This window comes from Callithrix jacchus, chromosome 10 (assembly GCF_049354715.1).
Source record: "Callithrix jacchus isolate 240 chromosome 10, calJac240_pri, whole genome shotgun sequence".
Lineage (NCBI taxonomy): Eukaryota > Metazoa > Chordata > Mammalia > Primates > Cebidae > Callithrix > Callithrix jacchus.
In genome coordinates, this window is record NC_133511.1 from 115,611,300 (window position 1) to 115,631,022 (window position 19,723).

General features: G+C 39.7%; 2 protein-coding genes across 2 annotated transcripts; both read right to left on the bottom strand.

Annotated features, from left to right (window-relative positions):
• Positions 1 to 5,567: 5,567 nt before the first annotated feature.
• Positions 5,568 to 7,448, bottom strand: LOC100392236 (olfactory receptor 9I1-like). The gene has a single exon (XM_009008207.5). It carries the CDS (start codon positions 6,896 to 6,898, stop codon positions 5,930 to 5,932), a length of 969 nt encoding a protein of 322 aa, XP_009006455.1. The 5' UTR covers positions 6,899 to 7,448; the 3' UTR covers positions 5,568 to 5,929.
• Positions 7,449 to 16,629: 9,181 nt separating this feature from the next.
• LOC100391741 (olfactory receptor 9I1) lies at positions 16,630 to 19,110 on the bottom strand. Its single transcript, XM_009008157.5, has one exon. It carries the CDS (start codon positions 19,108 to 19,110, stop codon positions 18,166 to 18,168), a length of 945 nt encoding a protein of 314 aa, XP_009006405.4. The 3' UTR covers positions 16,630 to 18,165.
• Positions 19,111 to 19,723: the final 613 nt, after the last annotated feature.

A 19,723-nucleotide genomic window follows, 5' to 3' on the forward strand; every position in this document is an offset into this window, starting at 1 on the left:
AGCCAGTCTGGTGTTGATAAATGTCCTCAGTCTTTTCTTTCCTGAAAATATTTTATTTTCCTATCATTTCTGAAGAAAACTTTGCTGGGTATAGTATTCTTGGGTGGCATTTTTAAAAAGCATTTTGAATTATTCTATATTCTCTTGACCTCCAAAGTTTCTGCTGAGAAGTCTTCTGTGAGTGTAATGGGGATTCCCTTATAAATGACTTGACATATTCTCTTGCTATTTTTATAATTCTCTTTGACTTTTAAAAGTTTGACTAAAACGTGCCCTGGAGAGGATCTTTTGGGTTGAATCTATTTAGGGGCTTTTAAGTTTCCTGGATCTAGATGTTCATATCTCTCTCAAGACTGGGGCAATTTTCAGCTGTTATTTCATTAAACAGGTTTTTTTACATTTCCCTCCATCTCTTCTTCTTCTTTAACACCTGTAGCATGAATATTTGGAATATTTGTTCACTTAGTGGTGTGCATAACTATGTAAGTGGTCTTCATTCTCCTTTATTCTTTGTTTTGTCTGCCTGGATTATTTCAAAAGACTTGTATTCAGATTCATAAATTCTTTCTTCTGCTTGATCTAATCCACTGTTGAAGCTCTCACTTGTTTATATGATTTGATTTGATTCATTGAATTCTTTGCATCTATATTAGTCCAGTCTCACATTGCTATGAGGATGTACATACCTGAGACTAGGTAATTTATAAGGGAAACAGGTTGAACTCATGCACAGTTCCAAAGGGCTGGGGAGGCCTTAGGAGACTTACAATCATGGCAGAAGGAGAGGCAAACATGTTCTGCTTCACATGGTGGCAGCAAGGAGAAGTGCAGAGTGAAGAGGGGGAAACCCCCATATAAAACCATCATATCTAATGAGAATTCAATTGCTATCCTGAGAACAGCGTGGAGGTAACCATCCCCATGATTCAGTTATCTCCTACTGAGCCCCTCCCACAACATGCAGGGATTATGGGAATTACAGTTCAAGATGAGATTTGGGTGGGGACAAAGCCAAACTTTATTAGCATCCAAGATTTCTTTTTTGTTACCTTTTTTATGACATCTATTTCTTCATTAATTTTTTCACTCAGATCATGAATTGTTTCCTTATTTTGTTGAATTGCATATTTCACTGAATTTCATGAAGATTATTATTTTAAATTTTTTGGCATTCCATAAATTTTCTTTTTTTTTTTTTGAGGTCTGCTAATGGAAAATTATTGTGATTCTTTGGAGGCATCATTTCTCTTTTAACTTTTTAATGTTTCTCATGCTGCTACATTATCAGTGCATCTGGTGGAATAGTTACCTCTTTCAATTTACTGGAGTAGTTTTCATAAGGAAAGAATTATTGCTATAGATGGGTCCTAGGATGTCAATTGGGCAGGGGTACACTGGCTTTGATTTTGGGTAAGCACAGTAGTATGCTTTAGCAGCTTCTTCAGCTATAAGCCATGTTAGTAGAGTTTGTGAGTGTCTCAGTGGTTAAACTGTAGTAGTAGTGGTGTGGCTTTGCCAGGGATGGGCTCACTGGACTGGTTCTCAGGCTAGGAGTGGGCATGTGCATGCAATGTGTCAGCAGCATGGATACTTTTGGAGTAGTAATTTGTACACAATGTTCTTTCTACCAGGCCACATTTCACTGAAACATGCATTGGCATCTAAACCAAACTCATTTAATCAGAGTCCTTCTCTGGGGATATTATTAGTGAAATACAATGTAGCCTAAAACACTTTACTAGCTGAATCCAAAAATATGAAAAAATGTATACTGAGTAAAACTAAAATATATGAAACCTATATTTTGTACAAGGCCATGACCCCTGCCATATGAACTGAAGAAGTAGTGAAGAAAGAAAAGAAAGAAGCCCCTGGACAAAGAATTAGAAGGATGAGAGATTAAGAAAGGCCAATTCTCAGTTGGCTGGTAGTTTGTATGTGTGTGTGTGTGTGTGTGTGTAAAACATACCCAAAACAGAAGACTTTATTCCCTACCCCTAAAGTTGCTTTTCTCCAAATCTTCTCCAGTACCATCTGAGGTATCCAAAAACAAGTAAATTTTGCCAATACAAAATAAGCTTTTGTACAGGAAAAACAACAATTTCCCCAAATATGGGAGGAATGATTTATAGGAAATAAAATGAATAATAATAAAGTAATCTAATTATTCATGATTTTTTTGGAACGTTAATAATTGTAACTACAGATAATCCCTAGGACAGTCAGTATTGCTTATCCAATATAACATTTTTCTTTTATCTTTAATGGGCTCCTTTTAGTGAGGCAGGACCATGTGATTAGTTTTAACCAATGTGCTTAAGCAGTAAATGTCCATGTGTAACTTCGTAGTCTTTTATCCTCTGCTCTGGTGACTGAGAAGTTTGCATGTTCCAGGCAGTAAAGCTATTAAAATGGTGGAGCTTCTTAATCCTGGGTGCCTGAATGACTACATGAAGCAGAGCCACCTGTCAATTTGCCTGAGTCAAGCATTGTGAACAATAAAATCTTTTATGGAGTTGATTGTTGCTACAGAAAACCTAACCAATTCTGACTAATGGTAACTTAAAATTTAATTTTCATAATCTTTAATTTTTGTAATAATTCTTTCAGGTAGGAAATATTCTTTTGTGACTTGAGAAAACTGATGTTCTGAGAAGGTAGATTTGTTTTGGTAATTTGCACAGTTATTAAATAGCAGAGAGGATGCAAGTCCACTTTTATTATAAATTCTATGCATTTCTGCATTTACACTCCTGGTAAACAATTTCTTTAAGAAATTGTGTAGAGAAGGTAAAATAGACACTAATAATATTTTATTACTCAATGCTTAGCATTGCCATAACATGCAAATGAAATTATGACAATGCTCTTTAAGATTTTTTCTGAAGCAGCAATGAATTAATTTATACTTTTCTGAGGTATAATTGATATACCCAAAACTATACATATTTACTATATAAAATGTAATGAGTTTGGTCATATGCTTACATATAATACCATCACCAAAATAAAAATATCAAACATATTCATTACCTTCAAAAGTTTACTTTTGTCCCTTTTTCTTTCCTGTGGAAGAACAATTGCATGAGATCTACCCTCTTAATAAACTTTCAAGTGTGCAACACTGTATTGTTAACTATAGGTTCTAGGTTGTGCAGTAGATCTCTAGGACTTATTCCTCTTTTATCACTGTAACTTTATATCCACTCAAAAACAACTGCCCATTTCCCCTTCCCTTCGTGCTGTGTCAACCATCATTGTATTTTCTGCTTCTGTAAGTTTAAATATTTTAGATACCTCTCCTAAAAGTGGAATCATACAGTATTTTCCTTCTGTGATTAACTTATGTGACTAAGTACATGTCTTCCAGGTTCATCAGCCTGTAGCAAATGGTAAGATTTCCTTTTTTAAGGCTGACTAATATTTCTTTTTTGTCTATACAATATTTTGTTTACCCATTCATCTGTTGATAAATGCTTGGATTGTTTCCATATTTAGGCTATTGTGAATAATGATGCAATGAATGTGGGAGTGCAGATCTTCCTTTGATACCCTAATTTAAACTCTTTTGGATATATGCCCAGGAGTGGGACTGCTGAATCATTTGATAATTCTATTTTTAATTTTTTGTGGAAGCGCTCTACTGTTTTCCATAGTGGCTGTACCATTTAACATTTCCCCAAACATGTTCCATCCTCCTGGACACTGGAACATGTCCAAGGGTTTCAATTTTTGTACATTCTCAACAATTGTTACAGAATGTTGTTTTGTACATTCTCAACAATAACATTTGTTATCTTTTTTGTGGTAATAGCCTTCATAATAGGTGCAAAGTAATATCTCATTGGAGTTTTGATTTGCATTTCCCTTATGGTTAGTGATGCTGAGCATATCTGCTGGCCATTCGTAGGTCTTCTTTGTAGAAATGTCTATTCAGTTCCTTTGTTCATCTTTAAATTGGATTATTTATTTTATTACAATTGAGTTGCAGGAGTTTCATATATATATTTTAGCAATTAACTTCTTATTAAACATATGGCTTGCAAATATTTTTCCTATGCTTTGGGTAGCTTTTTCACTCTGATGATTATTTTCTTTCCTGTGCTGAAGATATTTGGTTTGTTGTAGCACCACTCATCAATTTTGGATTTTATTTTTTAAAACTAACTTTGTTTTAAAAAGGTAGGATATGGAGCATTCATTGTCCTCTCTCAGCAGAAACAGAGTCTTGAAGCCAGAAGTTGTGTTGGCTTCCTGACTTGTTTGTTTGTTTACTTATTTATTCATTGTATATTGTGGCAGAGGCAGAAGTGCTTATGAGGTCAGGTCCTTGGAGTTCAGCCTGGAGTCTGATTCTTTAACCTTATCAGTTTGTGTTTTTGGTGTTATTATTTATGAAATTATTGTGAAGACCAATGTCATAGTTTTTCTCCTATTCTTTTTAAGGAATTTTACAGTTTCAAATGTAATTAAAAACTTACATTTAAGATTTTAATCTATCTAGAGTTGATTTTTGTGTATGCATAAATATAGGATCAAATGCCATTCTTTTGTATATGGACATGCAGTTTTCCTAACACTAGTTTTTGAAGAGATGGTCTCTCTCCCCAGTGTGTATTCTTGGCACCTTTGTCAAAGATCAGTTGACCATATATGTGTGAGTTTATTTCTGGGCTGTGTATTCTGTTCCATTGCTGTATATGTATATTTTTATGCCAGTACCATACTGTTCAAATTACTATAACTTCATAACATATTTTGAAATCAGAAAATGTGATGCCTCCAGCTTATTCTTTATCAAGATTGCCTTGGCTGTCCTAGGTGTTTTATTATTTCATATATGATTTCTATTTTTCTATTTATTTAAGAAATGCCATTGTGATTTTGATAGGAATAGCATTGAATCTGTAGAATGCTTTGGATAAAATGAATATTTTAGTAATATTAAGTTTTCCAATTCATGAATGTGGGATACCTTTCTATTTATTTGTCTCTTTAATTTCTTTGATAAATATATAGTAGTTTTCAGTGTATCAGAAGCAGCAATATAGAAGAAAGTATTAAGTGAAGCATTATGACCCTATCCTCAAGGAGTTCACCTTCTGCTGTGGACAGTAATTACTTACTTCTATTATCATAGAGAGTATTTTTACCTGAGAAAGTAGTATCAACTGAGACTATTTGCTACAGATCTGTCATTGTTGAGTTTGTAGACCCTGGGAATGAGTCTGAAAGCAGTAATTAAAATGAGGCAGGCACTGTGTTTAGGAGGAGGAAAAAATAAAGAATTTGGAGATTTGGAATCTAGAGAATTGTCACTTAAGAAGAAATTATAGTCCTGCAGATATCAGAAACCATTTAGGAAGACATTAGAGGAAGAGTAGCCAAAAGAAAGCACCCTTTCCTGAACTACTGTAATTTTTTCCGATTAGAAATGTCGCTGGGTTCACAAGTTCTTTCCATTCACTTCATAATGAGTTGGCAGGTTATCCATACCACAAAAAACACCTTATTCTTCAATTAGTACAATTTATAGCTATAATTTTCTACAAAGAGTAAAAGTCAGTATCAATGAGCACAGTAACAAAAGAATAAGTAAGAGCAACTGAGAAACCCAACCATGGCTGAGTTAGGAAGTAAGCTGTGGTGTCAGTTCACTTATGACTATGCTACTTTCTATTTCTGTGGTGCCAGGGAGTAGCACTAGAACCCACAAAGTTTGAGAGGGCTAAAGAGAGAGGGGGGAAGAAAATGGAGGGAGAGGAAGTCATCCAAACAAACATCATGAAACTTGTATTTTTCTCTAAGGATGGGTAGTTCCTGCACACTTCCAGCTGCAGTAGGAAGAAAGCTACCTACTGTACACTGGTGGGGGAAAGCATCTGGTGTTGATGCCCACTGGAATATGAAGACCTGTAGAAAAGATGGGTCACGATGAAGGACCCTCGCTGAAAGCTACATTCCTTGGAAACTGGAATTTGCCAATGACTTTTCTGAATGCAGCTTTTACATCTTTGTTCCTCAGACTGTAGATCAAGGGGTTCAACATAGGGATGATTACAGTGTAAAAGACAGACACTATCTTGTCTTCCTCTGAGGATTTGTCAGAGTTAGTTCTTTGGTACATGAAGGCAAGTGTCCCAAAGAAGAGGACAACAGTGGTGAGATGGGAAGTGCAGGTGGAGAAGGCCTTGGCTTGCCCACCTGCTGACTCCACCCTCAAAATGGCTCTGATAATGAGCATGTAGGAGATCAGGATAATCATGACATTGGCTAGGAACATGAATTTTGCAAAAAAGAGAATGACAATCTCTGTTTGTGTCATGCTGCTGCAGGCAAGTTTCAGCAGGGGTGGGAGGTCACAGAAGAAGAAGTTGATCTGATTGTCACCACAGAAGGAGAGGGTGAAGGTGCACGTGGTACGCAGAATGGCCCCTGACACCCCACAGATGTAGGCCATGGCCAATAAGACCCTGCATGTACCTGGAGTCATGGTCATGTTGTAGCGCAGTGGATTGCTAATGGCAACAAAGCGGTCATAGGCCATTACTGACAGCAGGTAACACTCCGTGCCTGCACAGATGGTGAAGAGAAAGAACTGTGCAGCACAGTGGCCATAGGAGATGACCGACTTGTCTGTGGTCAGTGTGGCCAGAATCTGAGGGGTGATTACTGAGGCATAGCAGGCATCCAGGAAGGCAAGGTGGCTCAGGAAGAAGTACATGGGGGTATGGAGTTGGACATCCACTTGGATTAGAATAATCATGCCTACATTCCCCAGAAGAGTGACAAGATAGGAGCTGAGAAACACTAGGAAGAGAGGAACTGCCAGTTCAGGGTGATCTGTGAAGCCTACAAGAATAAACTCTGTCACAGCGCTAAGATTTCTTTTGGCCATAAGCTCAATATGGCTGGTCGACCTGAAGATGAGAATGAAATTGAGATTTCAGAACTGAAGATCTTTGGTTTCTTCAGTGTCACGTGTTAAGTAAATGTCCCAGCCTCTGCTCAGAGAGAGAAAAAAGTATTTACCATCTTAAGAGTCCACAACTGGAAGTTACTATGGAGAGCTTTTACCTATCTCTGCATCCCACCTGAAACCAGACCTTGGTGCAGTCTTTCTTCAAATTCACTTGCTTATTATTATCTGGGATGTTTTCTTTAAGAACAGAGAATGTTTGACTATCAAGACTGGAAGGGATCAATAAGGGGTCTTTCTGTGCTAGAATACTTCCCCTAAATTGTCATCTAGCCCAGGTGTGCTCCAGGGCTGCCTCTATGCGGCGTCTTAGGCTGTGCCTCTGTGATTCCAGGCAGGGCCATTCATACAGATGTCCTGTGATTGTGCCTCCAGGGTTGTCAGAGGCAGGGCCCTTTATGTGATGGGGGCTTTCTATCCACTCTGCCTTTGGAAAATTCTGCCTGTTAAGAAAGCCAGATTGCTCTTGCTATACCTTCTACGCATTAGTATTCTGCTTGGCTCTGCGTGTTGGATAAACCCAACTCTCTTCTAAGACAAATAGTGGTAATGCCTACTTTTACCTAGACTCTTCTCCAAGTCAGACATTCCCAGCTGTCTCAACAATTCCTTGTGAGTACTTTCATAATCTATTTTTGCTCTCCTATGAACCAGGTCATCACCTGCCTTGAATTTCTTTTCTTGAGGGACTGTGAAAGAAGGTGATTCTATGAAACCATTAGGTTCATGGATCCCTTATTCTGTGTTGAATGTTTCTGCATTAACTTACTGATTCCTCCCAATAATCCTAGCACAGCTGTTGAGTGTTTCACTGTTGAAATGTGTTATCTGAGGTTCAGGAAATTAAAGTGACTTGTCAAAGAAAAAACTGCAAGTACTGAAGCCAAGATTAAACAATCATGTCATAACAGCAAGACATTGCTTGTATCCTACACTGGTTCTTCTCGACAGTACGCCTTGTACTGTGTTACCTCTGTACTCCAGAGGTAGTTCATAGAAAGGGTTCATAGTGTTCGGTAGGATCAGTTTTCTGCAGACCAGGTTGATTCTTCCCTTTTGGGTAGTGGAATGACTTCCTTTGCCAGCTACTGACTGCTCTGGGCTGGGCTCTCCGGGATGACGCCCCTGGAGAGTAGGTGGAGGCTGCTCCGTCAGCGATTCTAAGACTCACTAGGAGGCTGGTTGGAAACAGGTTTAGGGACTTGTTTGTGAAATATTAGGTCCTACCAGACACAGAACTTCCACAAACTCCTTCATGGCTGCCTGTGGATTTTGATCCTAGGGATTTCATGGCTCATGAGCCAAAACTAAAGTGCTAGTATTCCAGACCTGGAAAGAATACCAGATTCACCGAGTTCCTGATAATTAACAACTCCACTAATGTGTGGGAATTGGTGCATATAAAATCTACTGATTAGTGTTAGCGTGGGCAGGGACAACCCTGGTTCTCCTATTGCTCTCACCTCCTTTGGTCTAATGGAGGCAGATCTAATGGAAACTGAGGGTGGAAGGGAGTCCCGGAGTACTGAATTTAAGGAGATGCTCAGGATCTCAAGAACAGAAGTTTACGCATCTTTCTTCCAGAGCCCTGCTTTTACTGTGATTGTTCTGGGATCCAGCTGTCTGCTCCTTTCTAATTCTCTGTCAAAGGAGTTTCCTATTGTTTTAAAATCTTCTCTGCTTTCTCAGGAATTTGGCTTATTTTTGGCTGTGGCTCATCACCTCATGGAGGTCTGACACCTTTAGTTCTGTTGAAACAGAACAATTTTTCAGGGTTTCTTAATTCAAATACCTTGAAAAAGAGATTTTGATTTATCCAGCTGCTTTTTTTGGTAGTAGCCAGTACATAAATTAGAACGTTGAAGGTATGTAGACAACCTACATATTAATTCTCTATTGTGTCCAAAGGGACCATATGTGACACAAAACATGGCTCATGCCTTCAGCCTGGTTGTGATTGGAACTGACACACTGGCATCTCTTCTGAACTTGTCCTTACTATGACCATGACTCATTTTGAAACTTTCTAGTATAGACATCTTGAATTATCACTTCAATCTATTATCCTATTCTATGACTTAAGAACTCTTCCTGAAGTAGCATTTTCCATGATTATTCAGCCACAGAGTCCTTTCTTGGGGGGATATGGAAATTTTGAGGTGTGTAATCTATGCTTTAGTACATACTTGACTAGAGAAACTCCCAGGACTCTCTGCTGTGCCTCTCTCTGAATCATAATATTATAAATAAGGGCTGGGTGAGGTGGCTCACAACTGTAATCCTAGCACTTTGGGAGGCTGAGGCAGTTGGATCACCTGAGGTCAGGAGCTCGAGGCTGGCCTGGTCAACAAGGTGAAACCATGTTTTACTAAAAATACAAATATTAGCCGGGCATGGATGTGTGTGCCTGTAGTCTCAATTACTTACCCGGGAGGTGGAGGTTGCAGTGAGCCGAGGCCATGCCACTGCCTGCTAGCCTCAGTGAAATAATGAGACTTTGTCTCAAAAAAAAAAAAAAAAATGTTCCTTTGAGGCTCTTAAAAGATTACATCAAATGTTTCAATATGTGAACTAAATAATCACAGATTCAGATTTCTAAATAATCACATGCTTTACAAACTGATAGCGATATCTCACTAGTTAGTAGGATTTATGCTGTTATGATTGGTCAACCACAGCACCTTTTTTTCCTAGAAGGGCCATGACCTTTTAGTTCAGCTCTGGACATGTCCCATTGGACTTGCATAACTCTGTTCATGCCGCCTGAGAACAGATGCTGTCATGCTCTCTCTGATTGACCTCTTTTGCCTAGAGGAATACATTCATCTGTCCGCTTTCTCCTGGAGAGTGGTAGCTACAACTCGGAATGTCTCAACCATGCAAGTCAGTGATTTTCTCAATGGGAAAACCTACACAATAAGAACATTTCTGGAAACCCCAAGCTTATCTGTTAGTTTCTGTGTCCACATATGTCTGATGCCCTACATTTGGATGTGGCATTATGTCAGGCAAGCACCTGAGTGACTTGTTTCTCTTTCCAGTGTTTAGAGATTACTCATTGTGCACATGGCTGTCAGGGTGGGCTCAGCAAATCCTGACACACTGGGAGTGGTGGCTCACTATGCCCCTCCCAACACTGGTTGAAAATACCCACGATCGCCCCCAGAGACCCAGGACTTATGGACACACAGAACCCTAGAGTCAGAAAGGACCTTGGTGATGTGGTTCTGTGGTTTCAGCTGTGTTTCTCAGTCTCAGCCTTCCAGGGCTGTCTCAAGGAGACACAGCAGTGAGATGTGAAGGGAAGGCTCAGCAGGTGGGTGCACCATTTCAGCCTCAGAATTCTTATAAACAATGAGGTTCTTCATTTCATTTTGCTTTAGAAGCAGGGCTCTACTGTTTAAAAAATTTAATGCACCTGGTCTACTATATTTTCTTCATTTTGTAAAAGAGAAAATGAAGCCCAGAGAAGTGACTTTCACCCACTAAGTCAAAAAAGATCCCCTCCGAAACCAATCTTGGTGGGACCTCAACACTGGTGTCCCATTTGGTGCCTCAAGAAAGGCAACAGATTCATGTTACAAACCAGAACTAACAAGTCCAGGATGAGACCATAGGGTGGGGAGGACTGGTGCAGGACAGCCAGGATACTCAGAGGTTGGGAGACATTTCCCAACTCATTACCTGCCTCATTTTACTCCCTCTTCCTATAACATTTATTTCCACATTATCTTCTCAAAAGGTTCTTGTTACAAATGTCTTTCTTACAAATATCACCAGCAGGGACAACCTCCTCAGAGCTGGCTGCATGATTCTCTGTTCATGCTGTGAGCAGTTGGTGACGATGTCGTGTAGGGAAGTAATAATATAACTCGATGCCAACTATTGTTCCCTGCACTTGACATGTTTGTTACTGATCACAGCCTCTGCAAGGTGTGTCTTTCTGTGCCTGTTTTATGGAAGACAGAATTGAAGGTTGGGGAAGATAAATAACTTGTCTAAAAGGTCTCACAGATAAAGTTTAAATTATGTTCAAAACTTGGAAAGCACATTGAATAGTCTCTGGAATGTATTTTCTTTCCAAACAGAATATAATTTTAGAATTTACATTACCTTATAGGGAAAGAGCTGGTCCTTGTGCTCCCGTGAGGAACTGCTGTGAAGCACTGTTAATATTTCTCCTGTTTCTGAGAAGGTCCAAGGAGAATGAGATGGATGCTGTGAAAATCTGAAATGCATAGAAAATGCAATTACTAAATCTTCTTCTGGCCAATTTTATGCATATGCTGGAGACCCACCTTTGAACACACCTGCAGCAGGTAGCAGGGCCAGACAGTGTACCTGGTTTTACGCAGCATTGCTGGGTAAAATTCAGAGCCTGGGACCTCAGAGTTCCTCTAGGTGCCCAGCTGTTTTGCCTTCTTGCCCAAACAGCCCACTTAAGATTATCTTGTTTCTGAATCATCGAGTTTTCTGATCCAATTGAATCCTTGAATGGTTTTATCATCTTGTGTACGACACCTAAGATGATGCTTATGTACAAAAATGATAATGTTAAATGAAAGAGAGACTCTCCCTTTTTCTCTGCAAGTCACTGTGATGATTTACCTGCCCTCAGTGGGGGTTGCGTGAGTCCACTCTTGCCTGCAAACTGTTAATTAATGAATGTGACAGGGGTTCCAATTTCTGGGAGAAGCCTGCTCCCTTCAGTTAGAGCTGACTGCAGGAATATTAAATCCTCCTTTCTCTTCATCTAGGTAGGCAAACAGTGGGCCTGGGGATTAAAAGGCTCACGAGGGTAAGTGGCAGACCCTGAATGACATCATTTCCCATGCTTCTCTGTGTGCTCTTCAGGGAGTGAGCACTGCCACCTTTATGCTACTTTCTTCAGAGCTAGAAAGAAGTAAAGAGATAATCCAGATCTATTAGGTTGGTACAAATGTAATTGTGATTTAATACTTTGACACATTACAGATGAAGAGGCAGACCCATGGGGTTGCGTGTCTCACTTGAGGTCACACAGCTTCTCCAATGGCAGCTGGAGGTTGTGTGAGTTGCTCAGAGAGGTGGTGAAGGCAATCAGGAGGAGGATACTGGGACTCCTCCTAATTCTAGGAATAGACTCATCTATTAGCCTGGATTCCAGGAAGCCTGATTAAACTCATAGGCAGTTCTTCAGACCTCAGTAAGCCCACATGGCTTACCTGTCCATTCTACTCTGTGGCAGAACATTAAGCACCAGGTGTTCTTCAGTTTAATCACCTGCCTTCTAAATATTCCCTGGGATACGTGTTCAGTCGTACAGTATATTTAACTTTGACATAAAGAAAAACTGCTTTGAGAATTGAAGCTTGAAAATAGCTAAGAGAGTAGTTTTAAATGTTCTTACCACAAAAGTGTGTATTGTAATTAACAATAACATAAATATTGTACATATTGATATATGTATGCATTGTAGAACTACTAAATCAAGTTAATTAACATGCAATAGCAAAATGTTACTATTGTGAGACTTTGGGTAAATGATTTACTCCCTCAGGTCTAAAGCAAGTATAACAATGCCTAATTCAAGAGGATATTGTAAAAATTAAATTAAAACAATAAATAAGAAGTAGCCAAGCTCTCACTGGGTCTATAAATTAGCTTGATTATCCCCATCAAGCTACCATTGATCTTCTCCACAGAACAGGAATAAACCACCTTAAACTTCATATGGAACCAAAGAAGAGCCCACATAGCCAAGACAATCCTAGGAAAAAAGAATAAAGCTGGAGGCATCAAGTTATCTGACTTCCAACTATACTACAAGGCTACAGTAATCAAAACAGTTAGTGCCAGTACCAAAACAGAGAAATAGACCAGTGGAACAGAACAGAGGCCTCTGAAGTAACATCATACATGTACAACCATCTGATCTTTGACAAACCTGACAAAAACAAGCAATGGGAAAGGATTTCCTGTTTAATAAATGGAGTTGGGAAAACTGGCTAGCCATATGCAGAAAGCTGAAACTGGACCCCTTTCTTACACCTTATACAAAAATTAACTCCAGATAGATTAAAGATTTAAACATAAGACCTAACACCATAAAAACCCGGGGAGAAAACCTAGGCAATATCATTCAGGACATAGGCATAGGCAATGATTTAATGACTAAGACATCAAAAGCAATGGCAACAAAAGCCAAAATAGACAGATGGGATCTAATTAAACTTAAGAGTTTCTGCACAGCAAAAGAAACTATCATTAACGTGAACTGATAACCAACAGAATGGGCAAAAATTTTTGCAATCTACCCATCTGACAAAGGGCTAATATCCAGAATCTACAAAGAAATTAAACACATTTATAAGAAAAAAATCAACCCCCTCAAAAAGTGGGTGAAGGATATGAACAGATGCTTTTCAAAAGAAGACATTTATGCAGCCAACAAACATGAAAAAATGCTCATCATCACTGTTCATTAGAGAAATGCAAATTTAAACCACATTGAGATGCCATCTCATGCTAGTTAGAATGGCAATCATTAAAAAAGTCAGGAGACAACAGATGCTGGAGAGAATGTGGAGAAATAGGAACATTTTTACACTGTTGATTGGAGTGTAAATTGGTTCAACCATTGTGGAGGACAGTGTGGTGATTCCTCAAGGATCTAGAACTGGAAATACCATTTGACCTGGCAATTTCATTTCTGGGTATATATCCAAAGGATTACAAAGCATTCTATTATAAAGACACATGCACATGTGTGTTTACTGCAGCACTATTCACAATAGCAAAGACTTGGAACCAACCCAAATGCCCATCAATGATAGACTGGATAAAGAAAATGTGGCACATATACACCATGGAATACTATGCAGCCATAAAAACGATTGAGTTAGCATCCTTTGCAGGGACATGGATGAAGCTGGAAACCATCATTCTCAGCAAACTGACACAAGAACAGAAAACCAAACACCACATGTTCTTACAAGTGGGTGTTGAACAATGAGAACACATGGATACAGGGAGGGGAACATCACACATGGGGCCTGTTGGGGGCAGGGTGGGGGTTGGGGAGGGATAGCAGTGGGTAGGGGGATTGGGGAGGGATAACATTAGGAGAAATGCCTAATGTAGATGATGCGAGGATGGATGCAGAAAACCACCGTGGCATATGTATACCTATGTAACAATCCTGCATGAGCTGCAGGTGTACACTAGAACTTAAAGTATAATATAAAAAAATTAGCTTGATTTAGTAGTTCTACAGTGCATACTTATATCAAAGCATGATGTACACTACAAATATTTACACTTTGGGAGGCCAAGGTGGGCGAACCTCAATGTCAGGAGATCGAGACCACCTTGGCCAACATGGTGAAACCCTGTCTCTACTTAAAATACACAAATTAGCTGGGCGTGGTGGCATGTGCCTGTAGTCCCAGCTACTTGGGAGGCTGAGCCAGGAAAATTGCTTGGACCCACGAGGCAGAGGGTGCAGTGAATCGAGATTGCAACACTGCACTCCAGCCTGGTGACAGAGTGAGACTCCATCCAAAAAAAAAAAAAAAAAAAAAAAAGAAAAAGAAAAAGAGAGAAAGACCGCTTTAATGGTGGAAAATTAATCAAAACAACAGAGCAGAGAAAAGCCATAACTGAGGAGGAGTCTCCTAACTCCCCTTGAATTCCACTATGTTGTTGCCAAGGAAAGAGGGATGTGTGCTACTGTCTGACATGGCAATAGAACCCATGACTCAGGGGTCCATGCTAGTTTAGGAGTGCAGTGGGGTCTGCATTTTTATTTATTTGTATTTTTAAAAGAAATATAATACATATACAAAAAAGTGCCTTAAAATGAATACAGTTTATCAAAAAACTTAAAAAAAATACTCAGGCAATTGCTGTCAGACAAAGATAAATAGAATACTTCCTCTCTCCAGAAGTTCGCTATGAGGTCCTCCCCCTTCACAACTCTCCTTGCTCCTATATCTTGGCTGTGGTTATAATAATTTACTCATGTGGTTTAAAGCTTTGTCATATGTGTATATATCCCTATATTATGACTTTGTTTAGCCTATTTTTCAAAAAAAATTATATTGTTTCTAGTTACTTTCTTTAATAAGATGAATGCTTCTTTCTCACATAAAAGAGACCTGAGGATAAGCAGCCCAGGGCCCATATGGTGGATTAAAAAGGTCGTCAGGGACTTAGGCTTCTCTTTTTCCCTGCTCTGCTGTTTTCTATGCATTGCTCTCATCTTTAAAGTCACTTTATGGTCCACAATAGCTGCCAGGGCTCCAGCCATCACATCCATTCCCCAGGCCAGAAGAAAGAAAAACCAAAGGAAAGTGTTTTGAGGTTTGTGCTATTACAACAATACTTCATGAACATTCTGAACCCATATCCCAGTGTGCATGGGCAAGAGTTTCTCCAGTGTGTATGGCTAGCTCACTGGAATATCTGGGTCATTGGTTGTATATTTTTTATTCCTAAAGGATTACCGAATTACTTTATAAAGTTGTTAAACCCATTTATACGACTCATTTTTCCTATCTTTGTCAACATAGTGATGTCATAGTTTTAAATTTTTGCTAACTTAGTGAACATGTTGTGATTTTAAGTGTGCATTTTCCTGATAATTCTCATGAGAATAATGCTTATTCTCAATTCCCCATGAAAATAAGCAGCTCTTCCTACTTTTAGTAGCTATTTGCGTATTCTCTACCTTTGTCAATCTGGTTTCCTATTCTGAATCTATTTTACGTGTTCAACTTCACAATGTCCATGAAAAATTTTTATTAGCCCAACATGGATCAGGTGCTTATTTCTGAATCAGTCAACTACAAGATGTGTGGTGAATAATAATAATAATAATGATTATATTATTACTCTACTTTAAGTTCTGGGGTACATGTGCAGATCATGCAGGTTTGTTACATAGGTATACACGTGCCATGGTGGTTTGCTGCATCCATCACCCTGTCATCTACATTAGATATTCCTTCTAATGCTATCCCTCCCCTAGCCCCCAACCCCGTGCTATCCCTCCCCTAGCCCCCTATCCCCGACAGGCCCCAGTGTATGATGTTCCCCTCCCTGTGTCCATGTGTTCTCACTGTTCAGCACCCACTTGTGAGTGAGAACATGTGGTGTTTGGTTTCCTGTTGTTGTATCAGTTTGCTGAGAATGATGGTTTCCAGCTTTATCCATGCCCCTGCAAAGATCATGAGCTTATCCTTTTTTATGGCTGCATAATATTCCATGTTGTATATGTGCCACATTTTCTTTATCCAGTCTATCATTGAAGGGCATTTGGGTTGGTTTCAAGTCTTTGGTATTGTGAACAGTGACACCATAAACATATGTGTGCATATGCCTTTATAATAGAATGCTTTATAATCCCTTGGATATATACCAGTAATGGGGTTGCTGGATCAAATGGTATTTCTATTTCTAGATCCTTGAGGAATTGCCACACTGTCTTCCACAATGAATTATTTTAATAAAACTGTGGTTTCCATATGGAGAGACAATGAGGATCAACTTTTCATGAAATCAAAGTTGGGTAGAGGAGTTCATATATTCATAAAATAACATATTCACTTAAAAACACATCCTTTTCTTATCCTTGACTATGTGGGACACAGATACATGCACTCCACCTATCCAGATAAATACTCACTTATTTTATTCCTTAGTACAAAAGATTGAGTTAGACATTTTCCTCAGTTCATCGCTTTCATTGACTTTTACCATCATTGGTTGGTGATATATTTTGCTTTTGTCAATGGCCATTAAACTCTAGCAAGGGTCCGGGGTTGACATCAGAAAGTGAAGGAAAGGGAAGAGAAGATATGAGAGCAATCTATATTGAATGCCTGATTAGTGTTTGGCTATTTCTTATTCATCATTTTATTTAACTTTTACAATATCCCCCCTCTTGAATTGGGAATTGTTATACTTGCTTTAGGTCTGCAAAATTAAATCATTTACACAAGCCCCATAATAAATCGGTGGTGGAATTCAAATTCAAGTCTGACTCCATTCCTTGTCTACTGCTGTATACTCTGAGTACTCTTTGACTCATGAGGAAATCCCTAATTGCAAAATGGAAATTTTACATTAAACCATGCTTTTTCCATTTGCAATAGAGTTGCCAGAAGGCTCAAATAGAAACAAGCATGTACTAAAAAACTTATTTCAACAGGCTTTGGACTTAGCAGTGAAGAAAACATTCTGTTCTCAAGGGTTTTGCAGTCTGGTGCAGGAGTCATGATGACTTTCCCCTCAGATGAATGACCCTCAGATCTTCATTAGAGAGGGTAATACGGGGTTCAGTTGTCTCTCTATTTATCTGTCTGTGCTCTCTGATTTGCTGTTCCTGGAAACTGGATACTTGGTAGCAGAGAACTGTTCATGAGACAGGCAATAGGGTGAGGAGGAGAAGAAATGCACCATGGCCTTCAGAAATGAGAAATCTTGAGGAGACATTCCCAAAGGTAATATGGTTCAGTTCATCTTGAAGATACCAAAGTAACATGAAAGCAGGAACAACAAAACCAATAAGGTGCCAACTGATAAGGAAATTTTCAAGTTCCATTGTTCTGGCCTAAGTAAGAAGGAAGACACTCTAAGGGGGTAAACTTCTGAAAAGAGAAGTTCATTTCTCAAACTTCCTTCCCTTGGCAGGTTGGAGACTGAGTTTTGCCTTACACAATACTCCCTGCTAAGTGAGGTGATCAGTCCTTCATATTAAAAGAAAAAAAAGACCAATTTGTACAATTCACAGAGCTCCCCAGATACAATCTTTGACACAGAGAAAAAGGTGGGATTGCTGCAAGCAGAAACAAGAGGGAAAGGATGGCAAGCCCAGGCCTGAGTGCAGAGAGTATTGGGGTGGAATGAAATAAACTCAAGACTCCTGGGACCTGAGATTCTAGAAGTTGTGACATTAGAGAATAGCAAGAGACTGCTGAGTGCTAAGGAATGGATTGAAAGTGGAAGAAGGGAATAGGAAGAAAGAACATGGAATTGTTGGAAACTAATTTCACCACAATTGTAGGTTTTCCTGTGTGCCTGGTGGTACCTACCTTCTATCTGTTCTCTATTGTAGGTATAGGCTGCATTTAATAATAGAGCCTATTAGAATATGTTGATATGGGAAGAAAACAGACTAAAACAAGAATTCCTCTCACTCAGATCTACATACTCAGGGACACCTGGAGTCTCCCAGTGACCTTTCTGAAGGTGTCTTTTACATCTTTGTTTCTTAAGCTGTAGATCAGAGGGTTCAGCATGGGGATGATCACTGTGTAGAAGACAGACACGACCTTGTCTTCCTCCAGGGATTTGCCCGAGCCACTTCGCAGATACATGAAGATAAGGGTCCCAAAGAAAAGGGCCACAGCAGTGATGTGGGAGGCGCATGTGGAGAAAGCCTTGGCCCCACCACCTGAAGACTTCACTTTCAAAATGGTCTTGATGATGAGCAGATAGGAAATCAGGATGACCGAGGCATTGGCCAAAATCACAAAATTGCCAAAGAAGATGATGGCAATCTCTATGTTTGCTGTGTCACTGCAGGCAAGCTTCAGCAGGGGCGGGAGGTCACAGAAGAAGAAGTTGATTTGATTGTCATCACAGAAGGAGAGGGTGAAGGTGCACGTGGTACGCAGGATGGCCCCTGACACCCCACAGACATAAGCTCCTACCACCAGGCTCCAGCAGAGTCTGGGACTCATGGCCACGGTATAGAGCAGCGGGTTGCGAATGGCAACATAGCGGTCATAGGCCATCACTGCCAGCAGGAAGCACTCTGTCCCTGCACAGACGGTGAACAAAAAGAACTGGGCAGCACAGCGGCCGTAGGAGATGACCGTTTTGCCTGTGGCCAATGTGGCTAGGACCTGAGGGGTGATGACTGAGGTGTAACAGGCATCCAGCAGGGAGAGGTGGCTCAGAAAGAAGTACATTGGGGTGTGGAGTTTGACATCTACTTGGATTAAAATAATCATCCCCACGTTCCCAAGAAGGGTGACTAGGTAGAAACTCATAAACACCAGGAAGAGGGGAATTTCCAATTTGGGGTGGTTTGTAAAGCCCATGAGAATGAATTCAGTTACTATGGTGAGATTATTCTTGGCCATGGAGACAATGTGGACTGTTGGTCTGAGGATGAGAATGAAATAAAAAGAATTTCAGAATTGAAGGACAGAGCCTTTCCCTCTGTAGTAGAAGTTTTGGTTTATAATTCTGGGCCTATTTGTAGAGCTTGTTTTTAAGCAGTTCTGAAACTGGCTGATTTTCCTTGGGCATCTCTTGCATTTTATGGAACTGAGCCTTGAGCTGGTATTTCTGATTCAAATTAATTCGAGTTTACTTTTGGAAATTTCTGTAAAGATAAGAGGCACACAATTCTCAGGTTTGGAAGAGACCTAGACAGCATCTGCTTGAATCCCATCTGGGGCTGGAGTCTCACGTACCGCACGCCCACCACGCGGTCACTCAGTTGCCATGTGAGCCTCCATCTGTGAACTGTTCCACCTGTTGATTCTCTTGGTGGACCTGGGCTCTCTCCTTCCGTACCTTTCACACACTGGTCTTAGATTTACCCCTTCTAGACACTCACAGCAATTTTAATCGCTTCTCCTCAGGAAAGCCTTTCACAATTTGAAAGCTTATGAATCTGCTCTTCCTGTCCACTATTCCCTAATAGTACACATTGATATATTTTCCTTCTTATTATATAATTATTTAGTG